A 21,078-nucleotide genomic window follows, 5' to 3' on the forward strand; every position below is an offset into this window, starting at 1 on the left:
CTTGACCTAATCCTAGAGACCTTTAACTCTAAAAAATTATAGGATCATTTTTGGTATCTAAATACTGTATATAAAAGATATCATTAAGTAAATTAAGTAATGAGGAGACATTTAAGATAAATCCAACTTGCCGGAATAGGTAAACAATACAAGGCCCGATTTCCAAAGTGAATAAAGGGAAATAACTGGGGTAAATTGATGGCTGATTTATACAACTTCGAAATAGCATGTACTTTGTATTTATATGTAAGTGTGTAACTTATGAAGCCATTAGTTTAAATAGCACTTAAGATATATCCAACTTGCCTGTTTAAGTTAACAATATTCATTTTCATAGTGCTAAAAAGGGTTATAACTTTATAAACATGGGAGCCCATAGTTATGGAACTTGCCCATATTGTGTATTTTTTATTGATTAGTAAGCTGGTAAATTGTGAATCCATTTGTACTGGTAGAACTTAAGAAAAATTCAATTTACTGTTTAAGGTTAACCTCATTTGGACATCTGAACAGACGGACGGATAGTTAAATAACTATAAGCCCGGGAGCAAAAAAAAACAAAAAAAACAACGCATTTACTTTTGAGTTTCTTATGTTCATTCTTATTATTGGTTTCGATCTTGCACCAAAATATCACTACATATATTTTTTTTCTGTACGTTTTAATCATAACCATACCTCTGCATATCTTGGCTATTTTTTTAGAAAAATATGTTAACATAACTAAAAAGGATACTAACACAATAGTTGCCAGGACCCGGGTTTGGACCTCAGACCTTCCTCATCTAAAGCGAGCATGATACCCTTGGAAAATAATTGATGAATAACTTACTGTGTGTCCCTTAATCTTCTGTTTAATAACCTAGGGCTCCATTGTTACAAAACCGTAACCATGTTTGCGCAATTTATAAGCTTGCCTCTTTCAAAGTCGTATATTATATGTTATTGCACAATACTGTTAAACTTGCTTCAGTACGTTGATTTCAATGGCCCTGTATGTTCATAAGTGGAAAACAGGACAAAATAACTACATCAATATTTGATATACTCAATGTAAAATTTGAACAAAAAATGAAATCCGGGTAGTTTTGATACATTTCTAAAAACATTTTAAAGTCACATTGGTATGATTATATTTACATACATGTCGTTGCTTTGTTAAGGATGCATGCGCATTCTCCTTGTATATTATTTCAGGCACAACCGGACATTCAAGTAGAACCACCGATGTAGCTTTCTCACATCTATTAATTAAAGACGCTTGTATGGCGGTAATCAACAGCAGTGAGAGGCAGGGGCTCGAAAAATAAGGGTATTAATGACTCGCCCACGGATATTATACCCTTAGTAAACAAACAAAAAACTGACTTTATGCATTTCATGCCGGATCTGCATTTATTCTTGTCATCATTTACGTTTAAACATTTGAAGTTTTTATGATATATCACCATGTTGATATGCTTCATCTCTTATCAAAATCATCATTGTATTCATACATTAACAACATTTGTATTAGTATCATTTTGAAATAAAATTAAATGCTGAAACCTGTTGCAACTACATTTAATATGTGAACTTTTGTAAAAAAACACTACTATATATTGAATTAAGTTGATATGAATATTTCTAAATAAACATGTATGACATCTAAATAGAGACAAACACAATCTCTAAATAAGCCCAACACGGCAAAGTTGTAACCTAAACTAACTTTTTAACAAATCAAGAATATGTGATATAAACATGAATAATAAACATGTATTATTTTCCATCATTAAATCATCTGTGTTGTAATCATCATCATCATCTTCATCATAATAATCATAATAATTATCATCATCATCATGATCATTTACATCGACCTCGTCATCATCATCCTCGAAATCATCATCATCCACATCATCACCATCATCATCTACATCTACATCATCATTATCATCACCATCATCATCGGCATCATCTTATGAAACATCCTCGACATCATCATCATCATCATCATCGACATAATCAACATCATCGACATCATCATCATCATCCTCGACATCATCATCATTATATACGACATCTTTATCATTCTCATCATCGACATTAGCATCATCATCATCATCTTCGACACCATCATCCTATCCTCGACATCATCAACGTCATCATCATCGACATCATCATCTACAACATCATAATCAGCAGCAGCAGCATCGACATCTTTATCATCATCATCATCGACATATTCATTATCATCATCATCCTCATCATCGACATCATCACCATCATCATCATCCTCGACAACATCATACATCCTCGACATCATCAACATCATCATCATCGACATCATCATTATCGACATCATCATCATCTACATCATCATCATCTACATCATCATCAGCATCGACATTTTTATCATCAGCATCGACGACACCATCATCATCCTCATCATCGACATAATCACCATCATCATCATCCTCGACACCATTATCCTATCCTCAACATCATCAACATCATCATCCTCGGCATCATCATTATCGACATCATCATCATTATCTTCGACATCATCATCGACATCATCCTCAACTGTCTCATCCTCATATTCATCATCATTATAGACACCATCATCATCACCACAATATACATGCTGATTGTTTCAGTATCATTTGATTTAGCTCTTGAACGGTCGATCAAAATATTTCAAATCATGTTTATTTTTTTTTATTTTTTTTTTATTTTACCCTGAATTTATTATATGCTTATCTTATGTTGAATGTCTGGTTAACGTGTTCAATATGATGTAAGTATTAATGATCTGGATTCTGGGTTATGCACGTCAGTTGAGCTCCGGTGAAAAAAAGGAACATTGGATCACATATCAAAATTGGTTATTTTAGTACAATATTATGGTAATACATTTTCATTGAAGCTAAGTTAGGCATTATATAGAGGATAATGATTTAGGGTAGGTTCAATGCTAACATTTTCGAACGAGTTGAATAAAACTATAATATGCGAGCCTGGTTGTAAGTTGTATACCATCGAAATTTAAACTTTAAACGGTATTTAAACGGTAAAGTCACTATTTTTTAAAGATTAAGGTGCAAAACGTTTCCTCAATCCAAACTGGACCTGGCCTATCATTACACAGTAACTATCTTCAAACATTAATACCAAGTGGTGCATTGTCCTACGTTTTATGGTTTTCGAGAACACTTTTTGAATCCTGTGAAAATTGGAAATGAAGCATTAGTAAGCCGAAAGAGACGGTATAATTTTGTACCCAAATTGTTTTAGAAAAAAAAAGAACTTACTGAGGCTCAGAAGTTGCCATTACTCGTTTGTATAATTATACAAAATCACGTGATTCCCCCGATATCTCAATAAGCCAATAAATATGTTTAAAACTGCATATTTTTCAGTTTTAACAAGTTTAAAATGAGCCTGCAGCATTTTCCATTTCGTTCTTTTGGGCGGTCTTCAGAGTTTCTGTGTTTGCATATTTTAGATTTGCGAAAAATCTTTTCTGGAGCAATACGGACAAGTGGAAAAGGTAAAACGCTTGTATTAATTTGATTCTCATATTAAATTCATGCGCAAACAAAATGAATTTGGGCAGGGTTTACATATAAATCCATAACAAGATATGATTTGAATATGATTTATTATATTTGTAATGGTAGTCTGCTTATAAAATAACGATAAAGAGTAAAAGCCCACTAAGCTTCAAAATTGTTACTTCTTTTTCCCCTTCATTTCAAGCAATTTTATTGTAGGTTCTATGTTACAACTTCCAATAATATACTCATATAATTGATCTAGTATTTTATATTGACGTTACAATTCCACGAGATTTACAATGTGCCACCATTTACACAAAATGATTCACAATCACTTATATCTTCGTCATATCATATGCATCTAAATCTTGGTAGTTTGCATAATTATAAAACCTTTGCGAGTTTCTGACGAAAGAAATACTATTTATTTCTTTTGACACCCTCCACGTTCTTTTGGCACTTCCAGCCTCACCCTATAGGTATTTTAATTAACGTTCTTCTTTATTTACCCTGTAGGTTTCTATGATTTTTGCTTTGGATTCTATTGCGGTGACATACTGCCCGAGATTTGCCCATACGCTCTGTTGTGTTTGGTGTCGTGCTGGGCTGCTTGCTGTTGGTCATATTTTGAGGGATGCGTGCATTGAATGCCTACCTTCCTTGCTGACAGTGTTAAGCGTTAAGCGTTTCAAAAATTATGATTGGTTATAGGAAAAAATGTACTGTTTGTCTATTATTGCGAGTCATGTCGGACAGCATTGATAAAGACACAAAGAGTGCTTTTGTATAATGTGTTAAAGAAATTTTTGATACGTTTATGAGATGTAAATGTAGTAGAAAAGTTAATTTTAATAGCTGTACATCAGAAATCCACTGAAAGAGGGCCAACGGTACTCATCTGATTCAAGATAACTCTCGTCATACCGGACTTTCGCCATAACAATTTCATTCTTTTCCAACCTTGTAATAACACTGTGAGAAGTGCAGCTCGAGGATGGTTCTTCAAATACCATAGTGACTGCAATTTGCTCCTCATCTCCCTTTACAATTGCTACCACCATGTGTTTGTTGGGGGCACTGCAAACGTGTACTGTGAACTTATATACCCCAGCAACTGGCGCTTTAAATAAGCCAGTTTTTGGATTATAACCTTGACCGTCGTTTAGGAGTACATTTGGGAATACGAGCACCTTTCCATCAAAATAATATCCTCTGCTGTTAGTCGTGTAAGCTTCGAAGGCTATTTTATCTGAAAGAAAACAAATATTTTATATGTTTATTATCAGCGAAATTATTTAAAATTGCTTTCATTGCCAAGCTGTTGCAGTTGCCAACCTTTAGAGATCTGTATGTGGTAAACCTGGTCAAACTATGAACAAAAACGTAAACCTTTACAGTTATTATGTTTTATGATTTACATCCACTTATTTGATTATTATTCAAGATGTCTTGCTGAATAATTGCCTGCAATAGCTGAGGCATCAGAATTGCAGCCACCGTTCATCACTGCGTAATCATAAGACGCGACTTAAAGGGAATATATTCAGTACATACGACTTTCGAAGCTCAAACACGTGGGTGGCTTTGACCTCTAATTTTGCTTTGAAAAAAGTAACGACCAATGTAAGCCAAAAAATCATCATTCCTGTTTCGGCGCCATATGATATTAACTGCATTATGTAGTCCCCTCCCCAACGGTTTGGCAGTATATATGGCTCGAAATAGATGGTTATACGGTTAAATAACATTATAAGCCGTGTCGCTAGGCTTTAGTTCATTTTTATTGCTGGTATTAAAAATATTGCGGTTGCTGTATGTTTACTTTTAAAGACCTTGACTTTTAAGAATGCTTGCAGAAAAACGAAGAACTATGGGGCCATAATACTGATAAAAGTCTCACTTTCGGCATAATGCAAATGGCGTGATAACCAAACAAGGTAGATAGACAACGCCGGATAAATGTCACATACCACGAATAAGTTCGACTGTAAGAGGTCCCCAAGATACAACAAATACCCTTTAAATGATCTCTTGTAAAGACCCATCAGAAAACACATTTACTTTCAGAATTCATAAAAATATCAACACAACAACATTCAAACAAAATAACTACACAACATACCAATCATTAACCTCCGTTGACGATCAGTACATAAGAACTTACCATAGCTATATGTATTACTCACCGAGGCTTTCTATGCAGACGATTTTACCCTTGTGCTTCTGACACCGGAAACCAGGCAAACAGTTCTGAAAACAAACAAAAAAGAGAGCAGTTATAACAAAAATGAAAGTACTCTGTAAGAGTTTATTAATGTACCCTGTACTTACAGTCTAGTTTGGTGTCTTGCTAGGCTCCTTGCCAAAGGTCCTGTATTGTCGGGTCTTTTGGCGGTTAAACCACCTTCTCCCTTGTTGATCTTGTTTTTCTTATATTTGACAGTTATCGTTATCTAAACTGACCTATATTTCATATACAGACGACCTCTAGTCTATATATTATATAGACTTTTCATGCCACAAACTCTTTCTGGATTTCCGTTTTTTTTTTGTTCACAACTTGAATGTTATGCTTGTGGTTTAACCAAGTCTGTAATCTAACATTTAATCTACTCCTTTTCCTGTCGTCAAATAACTTGTAACTGGAATGTAGGTTACACATTGCCTATGGATGGGTTTCATTATCTTTGATATCTTTCCAAATTCCATAATTCGCTCATAGTTATCTCGTTAATGGCATATACATTTTTTGGAATTTGATTATTTAATTGTGAACATGCAGAAGCACAAACGTGTCTCATTGAATGTTCCGTAACAACTGCTGTATGAACGCATTTGGGTTTTTTTCTAAATTCCAAAATCACCATTTGTATGTTTAAATGCTGAATTATTTTGCATTGTTTGTGCATGTATGGATATACGAATTTGCTCTGAGAAAGGTCTCCAAACTATGATACAAATGCTTATATATATATATATATATAATATATATATATATATATATATATATATATATATTATATATATATATATATATATATATATATAATATATATATATATATATATATATATATATATATATAAACATACACCAACAGCATTCCTTGTATTAGATACTTACTTTAATAACCCTAAGTCTGTTGGTGGCATCTAAGTATACTATTGCCAAGATCATGGTCTGAGCTTTTCGCTATTATGTGGGTATGTATTTTCAAATTCTACCCCAAAATGATTACAGTTTTTTTTCATAGAAATATGAACAAGTCCATTTAAGACATTTAGTTTTAAAAGGGTTAATACTGTTCAGTCACGAATCCTTTGATGTGGCAAAGTGTCAATACACGGAAAATATCATTTGACCCCAATGTGAAAGTATGCGAATGCACTTAACGAGACAACAACGAGCGAAACTGAATAAAAAATAATTTTGAAAGTATTGCGAAGGTTATGGAATTGCATTTTTTATATAACAGTGTCGTCTAAAGATAACCACAATAAAGACAGAAACAACAGAAAGAAAACCCAACGAAATATCAGGTTACCTGATCGGTAACGCCCGGACATGGTATACCGTTGCTATCGTCACTTGGTTTCCACCAAAACGCAGACAACGTATTTACCCACTGGAAATATAAACGTTCCATAAGTCTACATTGTAAAAATAAAATAAATAAATAAATAAAGTAACTTAATAAATAATTAATTGAAATTAGCACCATAGAATGACGACATTATCATAAAGTTTTTCAATTTATCAGTCAACTTTAAATTATATTTATACAAATGTTATATTACTATTTAAATATTTTAATTAGTATTATTATCATCATTTGAACATAATTTGTTATTGTCATTTATTTCTTTTGTTAGATTAAGAACCTTTCATAAAATAGAGAAAAACAGGATCCCAAAAGATCGCCCATAACGACAAAATGAAGAAATGTTGCAGACTGGGTTTGATTGAGCCTGTTCATAGACGGAACTGGAGAGTGCAAGGTACCGTCTACGCCCTCTAGCACCGGCTCAGGCAGATTTAAACATCCAGCATGAAAATGGTGTCATTTTGAATTTAGAAACATCAGCTTAGCCATTGATTAAATCGTTTTTATGACTGCATGTCTATCCTCAAATTACACCAAACAAATAGGAAAAGCAGACTTATCCAACGTTTATGATTTAATCATGAACTTAAGTTTAAAATTTAAAGACATATAATTTACCAGAACAATAAACAACACTGTAAGTAATCCCATAATGGAGATGTTGACAAACAAATGTTCACAACTAAACACTTTAAAACAAAATTTGATTTTATATCAGTTTGCCGAGCAGGCACCATGGTACCACGATATCCCCTCGTTCAACGGATACATTAAAGCTTGATTTAAGTTAAATTTGGAGAAGAAACAAAATTACGTGTTTATAACGTAGAAAAAAAAACATAATATGTAAAGATCATCCAAAGCGGCATAATCTAAAATGTTGCAGGTTCGGTTTGATTGGGCCTACTAATCGGCGGTAATTGTTACCATATTAGGGTAAGCGCCCCCCTCTGGGTTCCCTCATGGATGTCTTGATTGTTTCACACTATTGTTGTGACACGTTTGCGTCCCTCTCGTTTACATTACCTTCCCGTTTGCTCTTAGTTTTTTTTGTTTTTTGTTTGTTTAATTTTCCCTCCCCTCCCCGTACTTTAAGTCCCCTGTACCCCTTTACTTTGTGGACCTATTAATCAGTCAATTGTATTTGATTTCTTTGTCAGTTACAATTATTTACTTTTATGTATTATTGAAGTGATTATCCTGCCCATAGTCATCCTTGTGTCCTTTCCTGCTGTTGTTTGTGTTCTTTCTGGACTCCTGGCCGCTGGCCCTTGCTTACTGGGTCGAGTGGGGTTTGCAGTCTTACGAACCATTATGAGTCGATTAGTAACAACAGAAGCCAAGTAACACACATACAAACAAAATCGAGAAAGGTGTTCAGAACAATGGGTCTGCAATAAAAATCTTGCAAACACAAAATTAAAAAAATACTTCTAGAATAATTTTTTATGATAAAATATCATCAAAGACATTCAATGAAATCCTTCCCCAACACAAATCAATTAAAAACAGGGTAATAATAATAATAATAATAATAATAATAATAATAATAATAATAATAAATGATGATGATGATGATAATAATAATAATAAGGATGGCATTGATAATAATAATGGTGATGAGTATGATGTTGTTTGATGATGGGATTATGATGATAATAATGAGTAATGATAATACATTGTAATAATGATGATAATAATAATAATAATAATAATAATAATAAAAAATAATAATATATGGTGTTAACATACGTTTTTTCGTGTTATAACGTCTGCAGCGTCCCAAGGAATGGTTGGTGCCCTGGCCCGGTATGGGGCGAGGGCTCCAACTGTTTCGCGAGGGACCCTTCAGACTATTATAGCTATTAAATGCTATTGTTGCATAGAAATTTTAAATAGTTTTATGGTGGATATTGATAGAAAACACATACATTAAATCCTTGTGTTTCGATGATATTTATCCAATCCTTCATGTTTGACGTATGCATTTATTTTTTCAGGGGCCAACAACTTGGGAAAAAAAAATGTTCAAAAACCTAAAATAAACGAAATTGTTGGAATTTAATTGGGCGATAATCATAGTTACGAGTATTATAAGCCGTGATTTTCCGGACACAATAGTTACTTGAATGCTGCTCGCCTGAGATAATATATTATTGCAATTGAAGCCCACGAATTTAAATAAATCAATGAATTTCAAATACATAACAAAAACGTTCTTTTTTTTGTTTTCTTGCTACAGTTTAAAAAATAAATAAATTTAAAAAAAGAATAATTAAACTACTCATTTGCTTCAGTGCTTCTTTTGCTTTGTTGGCAATTGACATAATTAAATAAAATGCATAAACATTATTGTGAAAATACGACTTTGTTTACATTTGGTAACTTTACAAACCATTACTGTAATTAAGTGCTACTTCAGCTGTTCAATATCCAATTCGATCTTAATAGAGTATGAAAACATTATTAAACACATGTTTATGTTGTCTTGAAATAATTGAATATATATTTATTGTCATAATCTGCTTTTACAGGACATGAAAATATTTAACATTTTACGAACACTCTATGAGGAAGATTCTTTAAAAAAAGATAATATGATATAACTTTGCAAGGACATGCGTAATTCTAAAGGTAATAATTTATTAAAAGTCATAAACGAAAAAATTTGAATCCGGGACTTGTATCCGGGTAGCTCTTTATATCTCAAAATCTAAATTGCTTTTTACTGAAATATGATATTTGATGATATACAAAACTTGAAGAAAAGCAGTCGTTATGTCACATAAAATCTCACAAATCAACACGTGTCATTTTAAAGATGATTTTTTTTTCTTTATTATATCTCTTTTTCATAAATGGCTTGCGCTGCTATCTAAACGAGTATATTATATAGACAAAGTGAATTGAAGTTCGTCTCGGTCCACATATTGTTTAGGTGTCAAAATGGAGACGATAAAAAAATCCCGGTTTGATCGAGCCTGTTGGTGACAACTGTCACCTTATTTTTTACATTTAAACCAAATTTCCTGTGATGCAGTATACAGTGGTATGAAACAATGTCATCTGAGAATATTTTTTTTGTATCTTCAATCATACTGTGATTCTTTTGCAGGTGCGCGATGACGTTGTAAGCATAACTCAACCAGACAAACTGAAAGTCGCTACACGTCACAGTGTTGACGGATTGACTCAAAACGTAATCATACAATGATCGCAGTCACTCTTTACTAATGTTGTGAAAAGTATTTTGCTCGATATTAAATTATTTTAATATATGTATTCACAGTACTGAACACAAAACCGGATGCATATTTCGATGATTGATGATTCTAATATATATAGATAGATAGATTGATGATTCTAATATATATATATATATATATATATTATATATAATATATATTATATATATATATATATTTTTTTTTTTTTTTTTTTTTTTTTTCATTTTTTTTTTTTTTTTTTTTTTATAATTTCATATCACCATCACTATGAAGTAAGAATTAGATACAAATATAGCGTTAATAGATATAAGATACATATAACGCGTTAATAGAAATTACATACATATAAGATACATATTAGTATTATAATTGGATACATATTAAGCATGAATATAACATGTCACAAGTGTAAGCGTTTCGTTCACATATTTTTAATTTACATAGAAACTGCGTTGTATTTGATAAATGTAACACGTTAAAAAAGGTAACACATTGAATTTAATTTTTTTAATTTGCAACTGGGAGAGATCGGGAGGTTGGTACATTTTTGCCTAAATAAATATTACATACATGTGTTAATGAATGTATTAAAAGTCATACAACTATGGTGAGTTTCTCAAAGGCAGAATATAACATTTCATGTTGATGTGAAGTTATATGACACACATCCTGTTATTATGACAGTTGATATAACGTTTGTACATGTAAATAAATAGAAATAAAATATATAACTAGGGTATTTATGATAAAAGAACGTGCCATCTTTCTCTGGCAAGCAAGCGTGTATTGTATCAATCATTTATGCCACTTTAGAAAATTATGCTTTTTATAAAAAAATAACTTAATTTAGCACAGACAATTTTCAAATGGAAAAAGTCTTCACACCGCACACAGTCATTCTGAACTAAGTATTTGAAAGTACATGAGTTCATAGAGGCTTTTTGATTTGTACGAGGGGGTAAACCCCCACCCCCGATCAGATTTATAAGTATTTTGATGTTCTTATCCTTTTTTTTACCTCAGGCAAATATAAAACACTATCCCTGACGTCACAATATTGAAATGAATGAATGATGAATGAATGAATGAATAAATGAATGAATGAATAAATGAATGAATGAATGAATAAATAAATAAATAAATAAATAAATAAATAAATAAATAAATAAATAAATAAATAAATAAATAAATAAATGAATGAATGAATGAATGAATGAATGAATAAATGAATGCATGAAGAAATGAATAAATGAACGAATGAATGAATGAATAAATGAATGCATGAATAAATGGATAAATGAATGAATGAACAAATGAATAAATAATTGAATGAATGAATGAATGAATAAATGTAATAGCAACTGATTATATTCATTATGACAATATTTCCTCCTTAAGTTTGTCGCCTTAATAAATATACCAGAAAAAGAAGCCAATCAATGAGCATGCTATATGTTTAGTGCGTTAACTAGAGTTTGGGTAACTAAATAACCTGAATACTCCAGTTACGATACGTCGACATTGCATGTTTGTATCATAGTTTGGGGACCTTTCTGTTGATAATATGTCAGAGTTTATTCGTATATATATATATATACATGCACAGTGCATTAACTGGAGGGCCGGTATTACCTACCCGCACTGCAGAGCATCCTCATTGGTTGGCTCATGTTTTTTGCTTGAGTTTACTTAATGTGACGGCAGAAAAAAGCGAAAGCGATAGAAATGTCATATTCAGATGCTCGCTCATTGGTTACTTTTTTTCTTGGGTTTAAGATTGTGACAAAAGGGAACGTGATTTTATGTTTGACTATGATATAAAAGAGTAAGAACATCAAAACGCCCGGCAATCTGAAAAATACTCGGGGGCAAAGCTCCCTCTTACAAATTAGATAGACCCGTGTCTCGAAGCTACAAACTTCATGCATAAGGCGATCTAATACTTATCCAACGTGATTTTGTGGGTTCTGAATCAGCAGTGACTGACGAATGACCATACGACTAAATGCTTTATGGACAATTTACCCTTCACATTTGAATATAAACCAGGGGTGCCTGATTATTAGCCCGATGCCCTCCCCTATGGGCCAAGCTGTCAACAGGTTTGAACAAGTAAGACGAAATAGGTCAGTGAGAGAATCCGCTTATAGTTTTTTTAAGAAATCAATGTGAATCATAGTGCTTTTTTAGAAACTGAAATGGAACATTATGTTAACATAAAAATAAAGAGAGAGAGAAAAAACTTTGTGCATGTGCGGGAGCAATCAAAATGGCTTACGAAACATCGGCAGTTCTACTCTTCTCCCTGTTCGAGCCTGAAATAATGCACGGATGTGTACCTGAAGACCTTCCTTTAACAGTAAATATCTTGTAGTTTGCCATATGACCTTTACTTAAAACACCCACCAGAAAACCTTTACTAAAGTCACATATTAATAGATTCTTATTTTTTTCTCTTATTTCTAAAGTTTGACAACGATTGTTTGATCAATTGTCCATATTGGCATCAATATACTATGTCAATACAATAATTACATGTATTGAGCTTTAAGTTAATATGTAACTCATTTACAGTCTACGAGTGATATATACATAACTCAGATACTTTTCACACAATACAGTCATCATGTTAGATAACAAATATTCCCGCTAAAATTCAGAGTAGGACATTTATTATAAAGCAAATACATTTATATGGACTTATGCTATTGACCATCTCAATACTGATGTTCAAAACATTAAATTGTTACTGTATTAATGAAGCAATATTATTAATGGCGCTAGAAATAATTAGTTCATCGACAGCATAATTTGTCTCTATAAAAGCTCTTACAATTTGACCTCAATTTTACTGATCTGCGTCTGTTTCTGAGCCACTCGCAGACTTTCAGGATTTTTGGTGCCAGAGGATATAAAGACATTTTTGACATATAAAGACTCTAATTTTGACACTGTCACAGACTTTCAGGAATTTTGATGATTTTGATGGAAATAATGACATTTGGTAACTGCCCTGTCTTCGAGATTAATGAGGTCAGCTTTTTGGCGGGAACTGTTTCAGCGGGAAGCTAGGTTAAGGTCAACTGAGGCCATTTGCCATCATTTGCCATCGAATAGGGGAGCTACAGACCATACTATACTACTTGTAACGTTTTTTTTAGAGCCGTACATCGATTTTTAAACATTTTCGATCCAATTTACCGAAGCCTATATGATATAAGAAAAGAAACTAACAAAGTTATTAAAAAATCCTCTGCAAGTAATCTACTCAGCACACAAGATTGCGGAATCGTCACCATAAGTTTCAACGTTTGAGATTCATTGTTTTCTCCCAATGATGTTTCGTTTTTGACTTAATAGCATCTCACTTTTACAAAAAAAGTGATGGAAAAAAAGAAGATTTATTTTGCACTATTAAAATAAAGATTTAATGACGATTGAGATGATTTTCTTTTTATGATTGATTGATTCATTGATTGCGGTGTGTTATAACTTTTATTAAGAAATTATAATATCTTTTGTCTGCTTTTTAGAAAACATTGTCTTTATCATACGAAATCATCTAGCCAGCCTGGTTAATTGAATACCAAGTATTAATCAAAGTTATTGTTCCGGATATAAGACATAATTAAATGAAAATAGCAGTAGAAAGTTATAAAAGAATGCAGTCAAATCTCTAAAACAAATGACAACAAGTTAGAATTATGTTTTTACAAAATTATAAACAGTGTAGGTCACTTTATGCAGTAAATGCACGATTAAATGCCGTCTCAAAATTTATAGCTCCGGTTCTATATAATTTGAATATAAATTGAACATTTGAAATTTGAAAACAAAACAATATATTGCTGACTACTACACAGAAACACAAACGGTTTTCTTTTGTTTAATGTTGCTGTTGAGAGCGAGTATCATTCCTCAATTCAGGGCCAATTTTCTCTTTCCAAATCCATCTCTGACATTAATTTATATCGTAAATAGGTTTGTTATAAAACACCCATCTGAAACATAGACAGAAATTTGCTTTTACGCATTAGTAAAACTTTATGTTATTTAAATTTTCGCTACTCACTAACTACGAATCTAGTCATACGTACGTAATACTAGTGGATATAAAAATTCAATTTAGAATCAAAAATTAAACCCAATATCCAAATTTCAAGTATGTACATCAACAAACAAGAAACAATGTCAAACGATATCATTAATATCAAAAGTAGACAGTTACTTTCTTAATTCAATTTGCATCAGAAATTACATTCCTGGTCCAAATTTCAATACAATCAATAGGAGTCCAAATTTTACAGCATGTTATTTGATGATTTTATTTTATTATAATTACCTAGCAAACAAGATTGCATACACAACACTAAATTATAAGCTAACAAGAATGCATCCACAACAAATTATAGTACCACAAATATAATTTGCCATAGTGAGTTTTGGGGTCTGGGTCTTTTTTAAGCATGTCAAATGAAAAACAATGTGCAGATATGTTCTCTGTTTAGAAACAAAGCACTATGTCATAAGTTAATTATCGAATGTTAATTACAAAGTTTGATGATCATCCATCTATAAGTTCTGTAGAAAAAATGTCTAAGGGTTGTTATTATTTTAAGCTCCCTTGACCACTAAAATTGTCCTATCAAATTAATATGAGCAAATTTGATAAAAGACTACCTAAGAATGCTACAAACAAAGTTTGGTAATCATCCATCAATTGGTTCTGTAGAAGAAGATGTCTGAAGGATTTTCTATTTTTAGGTCTAGAGACCACTAAAAGAGGCCAATCAAATTAATATGAGCAAATTTGATAAAAGAGTACATAAGAATGTTACATATAAAGTTTGTTGATCATCCATCAATTGGTTCTGTAGAAGAAGATGTCTAAAGGTTTTTTCTATTTTTAGCTCTTTTTACCCCTAAAAGAGGGCAATTGGAATCAAATGAGCAAATTTAGATGTGACTGTCACAAGAATGCTACAGACCAAATTTGAAGTAAATCTGTCTAGCGGTTTTAGAGAAAAAGATGATTGTTGACGCATGATGACGGACGCCGGAGTATCCCCCTTTGATACTTATAGCTCACCCTGAGCCTTCGGCTCTGATGAACTTATAAAGCAACATATTGTCGAAAATTGATAAAAAAAACATTTCAAACATGAATTGAACGAGAAGGGGAATACAAGGTTCATTCACTGCAGCCACCCAAGCCCCAGCCGCCCCATCCGACAAAATCAAAATGCACAGGTATATCGGTTGTGTGGCCACTAGGGCACCAGGCAGCATGTTTAAGCAGATTCCATAAAATAGAAATGGGCGACAAGTAAAACTTATTTTTCGTTAGCAATTAATATTTTTATCGCTTAGAAAAATAAGTTAAACTGATATAGTTAGTGTTTATGCGACGCGATATGTTGTTGGTTATATAAGAAAATCTAATACATTTTTTTTTATATAATTACAAATCAAGGCAAATTGTGTGGAGTAAAAATAACAATTGTGATTTATAAAACGTTTGTGTTTTTCCCCGGGGATGGGGATGATGGTGAACAGGGGTCTATTTTTTAAATAAATGCATTTGTAAGACAGTAAGATAGAACATAATTATTTCTATAAATCCATATAAACATTATGAAGTATGACCATTTGTTATTTTCTATTCAAAACATCATTTGCTAAACGTTATTACTTGTTTACAATTATTTAACTCATTTTCTCTCTAAAACAAACAATATGCTGCCGTGGCAATATGCTATTAATTATATGTAGTGTCAACATGGGTATGTGGCTCTGCGTGCAAATCTAAATACTACTGCTACTACTACCACTACTACCTCACTACCACTACTACCACCACTTTAACTTTTACCACTACCACCGCTATCACTTTAACCACTACCATCACTATTAATACCACTACTTATTAGTACCACCACCAATACCAATTTTACCACTACTACTACTACCCCTACTACCTCTATCAACACTACTAACAACACCACTTCTACTACTTTTACCACTTCTACTACCACTACCACCACTACTACCACCAATTCTACTTCCACTACTACTACCACTACTACCACCACTTCTACTACCACTACTACTACTACCACTACTACTACTACCACTGCCACTACTACTACGACCACTACTACCAACATTAGCACCACCACTACCACCACTACAATCACTACCACTACTACTTCCACTACTACTAATACCACTACCACTACTACCACCACAACTTCTACAACTACTACTACTACTATTACCACTACTACTACAACCACTACTACCAACATTACCACCACTACTACCACGACCACTACGGCCACTACCATCACTACCACCACCACTAGTACCATTTCTTCCACCACAACCACCACAACTACCACTACCACAACCACTACTACCATTACGACTACCACTGCTACCACTTATAAACATAACATAAATAAAACATAATTTAAATAAAATAAATAAGTTAACCACTTCCAGTTACCTGGGTCTTATTTATCAACGGTCTTATTTTTCAATTAGATTATTATGTATGCTATACCGGTATTAGATACCAGTTATTGTATACAGTCATGTCATAGTTGGATGCTTTCAATCCTTATAGTTACAAACTGTTTTGCTACATTTTACATATTAAAATTTTTGACTTAGTTTTCGTATTTGTGTTTTGAAACGTATCAGTGCAAATCATAAAATAAGTTTAAATTAAAAATAAAACTATCTTGAAAATGTGTGTCCATGTGAAAATTTCGCTTTTTAGCGAACCTATGTATTTTAGCATTATAAAATAACTTACGTTATTTATATCAACATTAAATTCATAAGGCATTAATAGCGAATACTTGTCAATTTAATCATCTGCTAGTTTGAGTTGTGCAAGGGCGCACCCGAGATGATTTTTCTCTTCAATAAAACAGCAAAATCATTAATATAGCCATTATCTACAATCATATGGTCTGTAAATCAAAACAGGGACTTCGACTGAAGTATGTTATAAAAAAATGAAATGAATTTAGATAATTAGGTATATTGCGTCAGGTATCAATTTTTAAAAAAATGTTAGTATGAGTTGTGCGGTTTTGTTTTTGTTTGATGCCCTGTTGGTGGTGCGTGCTGCTATATCATGCGCGCACGCGTGTGTGTGGGTGGGAGAGGGACAGTGTTCATTGAACGCCGCCCTTTATTGATGGTCCTGTGTTTTATAATAAAGAACACCCCGTACTTCCTTCAAAATCCATTTAATGTCTCAAGATATAAGTATGTGCAAAATGTTACAACGTATATTGTATTCAGATTAATATAATTATCATATATGTATAAACTAGAGGTGTCACGTTTACTCGGTATTTTTTAGCTTAAAGCCGTATAGGAAATTTCATAACCGGTAACCGAGGCTAGTATTTAACTAAGGGGCGAAAACGTTTTAAATTGATTTTAAATATTACCTTAGTTTTTAATGACAATACATGGCAATTGTTTGTATTTAAGTTGTACTCAGCATTGCATTTTTTCCGATCTAATCGAAAACGTTGCGACCCTAGCGGAAAATATTTGTTTTTTATTTTTGGATATGTATGGTAATCATTTTGAGTGCAACAAAATATGAAGAAAATGACATATCTTGTCATAGAGAAACAATGTTAATGTTGAAAATCTAAGGATGTAATAAGTACGGTCGGTTAAACGTTCAACATGGTTATTACAGTTAGCATTTTTTTTTACCGTGACACCCCTAGTATAAAAGGAGAAAAACACTGAAATACTGTACCCAACAATATGAATTCTAACATTATGCCGTGTGCCATGTCCTGTCTTGTGACCTGCTGAGTTCCTTGACGGTAGTCCTGTGTTCTTTAAATGTTGCCCTCCCTTATTGACTTTGTTCTTCATATTAATTTGTATTAATTTGTATTATAAGCAATATCATCACAGAACTATATAAAATTAGTTTTTTTATGACTGAAATAATGAAATAGCAAAAAAACAAGAGGGCCATGATGGCCCTTAAGTCGCTCACCTGTATATAGGACCCCGGAGCGGGGCCAGTTTAAACCCCAGGGCTTTTATTTGAACAAACTTGGTTGACACCCATTAAAAGATGTTTCATGCTAAACATCTAAGGTCTAGCTTGTTGGGTTTTTTAAAAGAAGATTTTTCAAGTTTTTTTCTTTACACATATAGTTAAAAACAATGACACACCTGGGGCAGTTTTGACCCCAGGGCTTTTATTTGAACAATCTTTGTAGACACTTACTTGACAATGTTTCATGCTTAATATCTGAATTCTGGCTATTCAGGTTTTTTCAAAGAAGATTTTTAAGTTTTTGCTATACACATATAAGGAAAATCAATGTCCCATGGGATGGGGCCAATTTTGAACCCAGGGCTTTTATTGGAACAAACTTTGTAGACACTCACTAGAAGATGCTTCGTGCTTAATATCTAAACTCTAGCTATTTGAGTTGTTTCAAAGAAGATTTTGTAAGTTTTTGTCATACACATATAAGGAAAATGAATGACCCCCGGGGCGGGGCCAATTTTGATCCCAGGGCTTTTATTTGAACAAACATGGAATTCACTCACTAGAAGATGTTTCATGCTTAGTATCTAAACTCTAGCTATTTTTTTTTTCAAAAAAGATCTTTTAAGTTTTTGTTATAAACATATAAGGAAAATGAATGACCCCCGGGGCGGGGCCAATTTTGACCCCAGGGTTCTTATTTGAACGAACTTGGTAGACATCCATTAGAAAATGTTTCATGCTAAATATCTTAGCTCTAGCTCTTTGGATTCTTTAAAAGAAATTTTATTTTAAATTTTTACTATATGCATATAGGTAAAATCAATGACACCCTGGGGCGGGCCAATTTTGACCCCAGGGCTTTTATTTAAACAAACTTGGTAGACACCCATTTGAAGATGTTTCATGCTAAATATCTTAGCTCTAGCTCTTTGAATTCTTTAAAAGAAATTTTATTTTAAATTTTTACTATATGCATATAGGGAAAGTCAATGACCCCCTGGGGCGGGGCCAATTTTGACCCCAGGGCCTTTATTTGAAGAAACTTGGTAGACACTCACTAGAAGATGTTTCATGCGAAATATCTAAGCTCTAGCTCTTTGGGTTTTTTAGAAAGAAGAAGATATTTAAAGTTTTTTTTTTCTTTTGGTTGCCATGGCAACCAGAGTTCTGCATGGAATGGAATTCTTTGAACAACTTTGTTAAGGCTTAACACAAGGAACATCCCTGTGAAGTTTCATTATGATCTGCCTCATTGTTTCAGAGGAGATGTCGTTTTAAAAGAGTGAACGGACAACGGACGACGGACGAAAAGTGATCCTAATAGCTTACCCTGATCATATGCTTAGGTGAGCTAAAAAAGACAAAAACAAACAAAATAACAAAAGACAAATAAACAAACGAACAAACAAACAAGAATATACTATCAAGAAAGCCCAATACGGTAAATTGTAAATCCGGCTTAACTGTTTAAAAGATCGTTTACACATGAATATATTACCCATGCAATACCTAGACAATTTTCATTGTTTACTTTACTTTAATGTTTGTGAGATTTAATGTTACCTGGCACGTTTACTACCTGTTTTGAATGTCATAAATATCAATTTAAAGTAAGATGAAATTTAGATAACGTGGCCTCCAGAATATAAACCCGGATTCAATGTTTTGAAATTGCGTCCTAACTTACGCAGTGATGCTTGGTTTGAACTGATGATGCAGCAGATCTGCAGAGCATGTCCTAGTGCAAAACGCATTTCTGCAATCATGCGGACAATCATTTTAGTTAATATATTTCAGTATACATATCTAAAGAGTCTTGCTCGTAGATTATTCGTAAAATGAAGATATTTGTACATGGTATCCATGAAATTTTTGTTTTGCCTGACTAGTCCCCGTCCGGGGTTTGCTTGTGCCCTGTCCCTTTTTACTTTTGGTGTCCTGCTGGGCTCCTTGCCGATGTTGCTGGGTTGTGTGGGCTTGCGTTCGTTGTTAGTTTTAAATCGTATTTTGTATAATCACAAAAAATATATATTTTTTTTTTTTTTGGAAGAATCAGTTTCTTATTTGATAGCTTCACTTATGCAGATCATTTAATATTAAAACCAGTCTGCTGTGAAATAAATAATAGATATTGAATTTCTCCCAAACTTTGTTTTGCTATCATCAGTTAAACATTCCATCATACTTTAATAGAAATATCTTAAGGTTACGGTGCATGTATACCTTTTATTAGACAGTCGATGATTAGAGAATAAATAAACAACGATAACATTATCCACAAGTTAGACCACCCAACACTTATGTAGTCCATTTTATTCTGTAAACACTTAAGTACTATACAGTGGTCACTTGCTAATCTTTTAATTAATATATGTTTTCAGTTGATAACACGCTCGATTTTTCTTGCATTATGTGATAGCAAATATGTTGCGTTGTATTGCTGTTTTTTTTTTTTCTTTTTTCTTTTTTTTTGTTTGTATTTAAACTGTAGTTAACAAAATATGTCATAATGAAGCAACGAGTGTAGCAAACAAATGCATTCCGTGTCTCAGGTAAATCATAGCAAATCTTTTTAACAATTCAAATGACAATTTGTTATCTTTCATACATTCATAGCATACTATTTCCTAGTCCTAAAAATGTTAAACGAAATGATCA

At 32.7% G+C, this 21,078-nt stretch overlaps 2 protein-coding genes across 2 annotated transcripts; both read right to left on the reverse strand.

Moving 5' to 3' along the window:
• Positions 1-1,961: 1,961 nt before the first annotated feature.
• Positions 1,962-4,166, reverse strand: LOC132718353 (uncharacterized). The gene is made up of 3 exons (XM_060702050.1): positions 4,101-4,166; positions 2,295-2,474; positions 1,962-2,123 (listed from the first exon to the last, which is right to left on the reverse strand). The coding sequence occupies exons 1-3, from the start codon at positions 4,164-4,166 to the stop codon at positions 1,962-1,964; spliced, it is 408 nt and encodes a 135-aa protein (XP_060558033.1).
• Positions 3,611-18,287, reverse strand: LOC132718354 (complement C1q tumor necrosis factor-related protein 7-like). Its single transcript, XM_060702051.1, has 6 exons — positions 18,166-18,287; positions 16,652-16,815; positions 12,652-12,688; positions 7,087-7,192; positions 5,729-5,792; positions 3,611-4,791 (listed from the first exon to the last, which is right to left on the reverse strand). The coding sequence occupies exons 1-6, from the start codon at positions 18,285-18,287 to the stop codon at positions 4,391-4,393; spliced, it is 894 nt and encodes a 297-aa protein (XP_060558034.1). The 3' UTR covers positions 3,611-4,390.
• Positions 18,288-21,078: the final 2,791 nt, after the last annotated feature.

This window comes from Ruditapes philippinarum, unplaced genomic scaffold (assembly GCF_026571515.1).
Source record: "Ruditapes philippinarum isolate M1 unplaced genomic scaffold, ASM2657151v2 ctg6884_1_1_1_1, whole genome shotgun sequence".
Taxonomy (NCBI): Eukaryota; Metazoa; Mollusca; class Bivalvia; order Venerida; family Veneridae; genus Ruditapes; species Ruditapes philippinarum.

What these genes read in the sequence shown, in the direction of transcription:
- LOC132718354 (XM_060702051.1), bottom strand. Translation starts at nt 18,287, where the DNA reads ATGAAGAACAAAGTCAATAAGGGAGGGCAACATTTAAAGAACACAGGA. An exon ending in TAGTGGTTGTAGTAGTAGTG is followed by an intron (nt 12,689 to 16,651) that starts GTAATAGTAGTA and finishes GCATTATTTCAG; the next exon opens with GCTCGAACAGGGAGAAGAGT. An exon ending in GTCCGGGCGTTACCGATCAG is followed by an intron (nt 5,793 to 7,086) that starts GTAACCTGATAT and finishes GTTTGTTTTCAG; the next exon opens with AACTGTTTGCCTGGTTTCCG.
- LOC132718353 (XM_060702050.1), bottom strand. Translation starts at nt 4,166, where the DNA reads ATGACCAACAGCAAGCAGCCCAGCACGACACCAAACACAACAGAGCGT. An exon ending in GTATGGGCAAATCTCGGGCA is followed by an intron (nt 2,475 to 4,100) that starts GTATGTCACCGC and finishes TGTTGAGGATAG; the next exon opens with GATAATGGTGTCGAGGATGA. An exon ending in ATGTTGATGATGTCGAGGAT is followed by an intron (nt 2,124 to 2,294) that starts GTATGATGTTGT and finishes TGTCGAGGATAG; the next exon opens with GATGATGGTGTCGAAGATGA.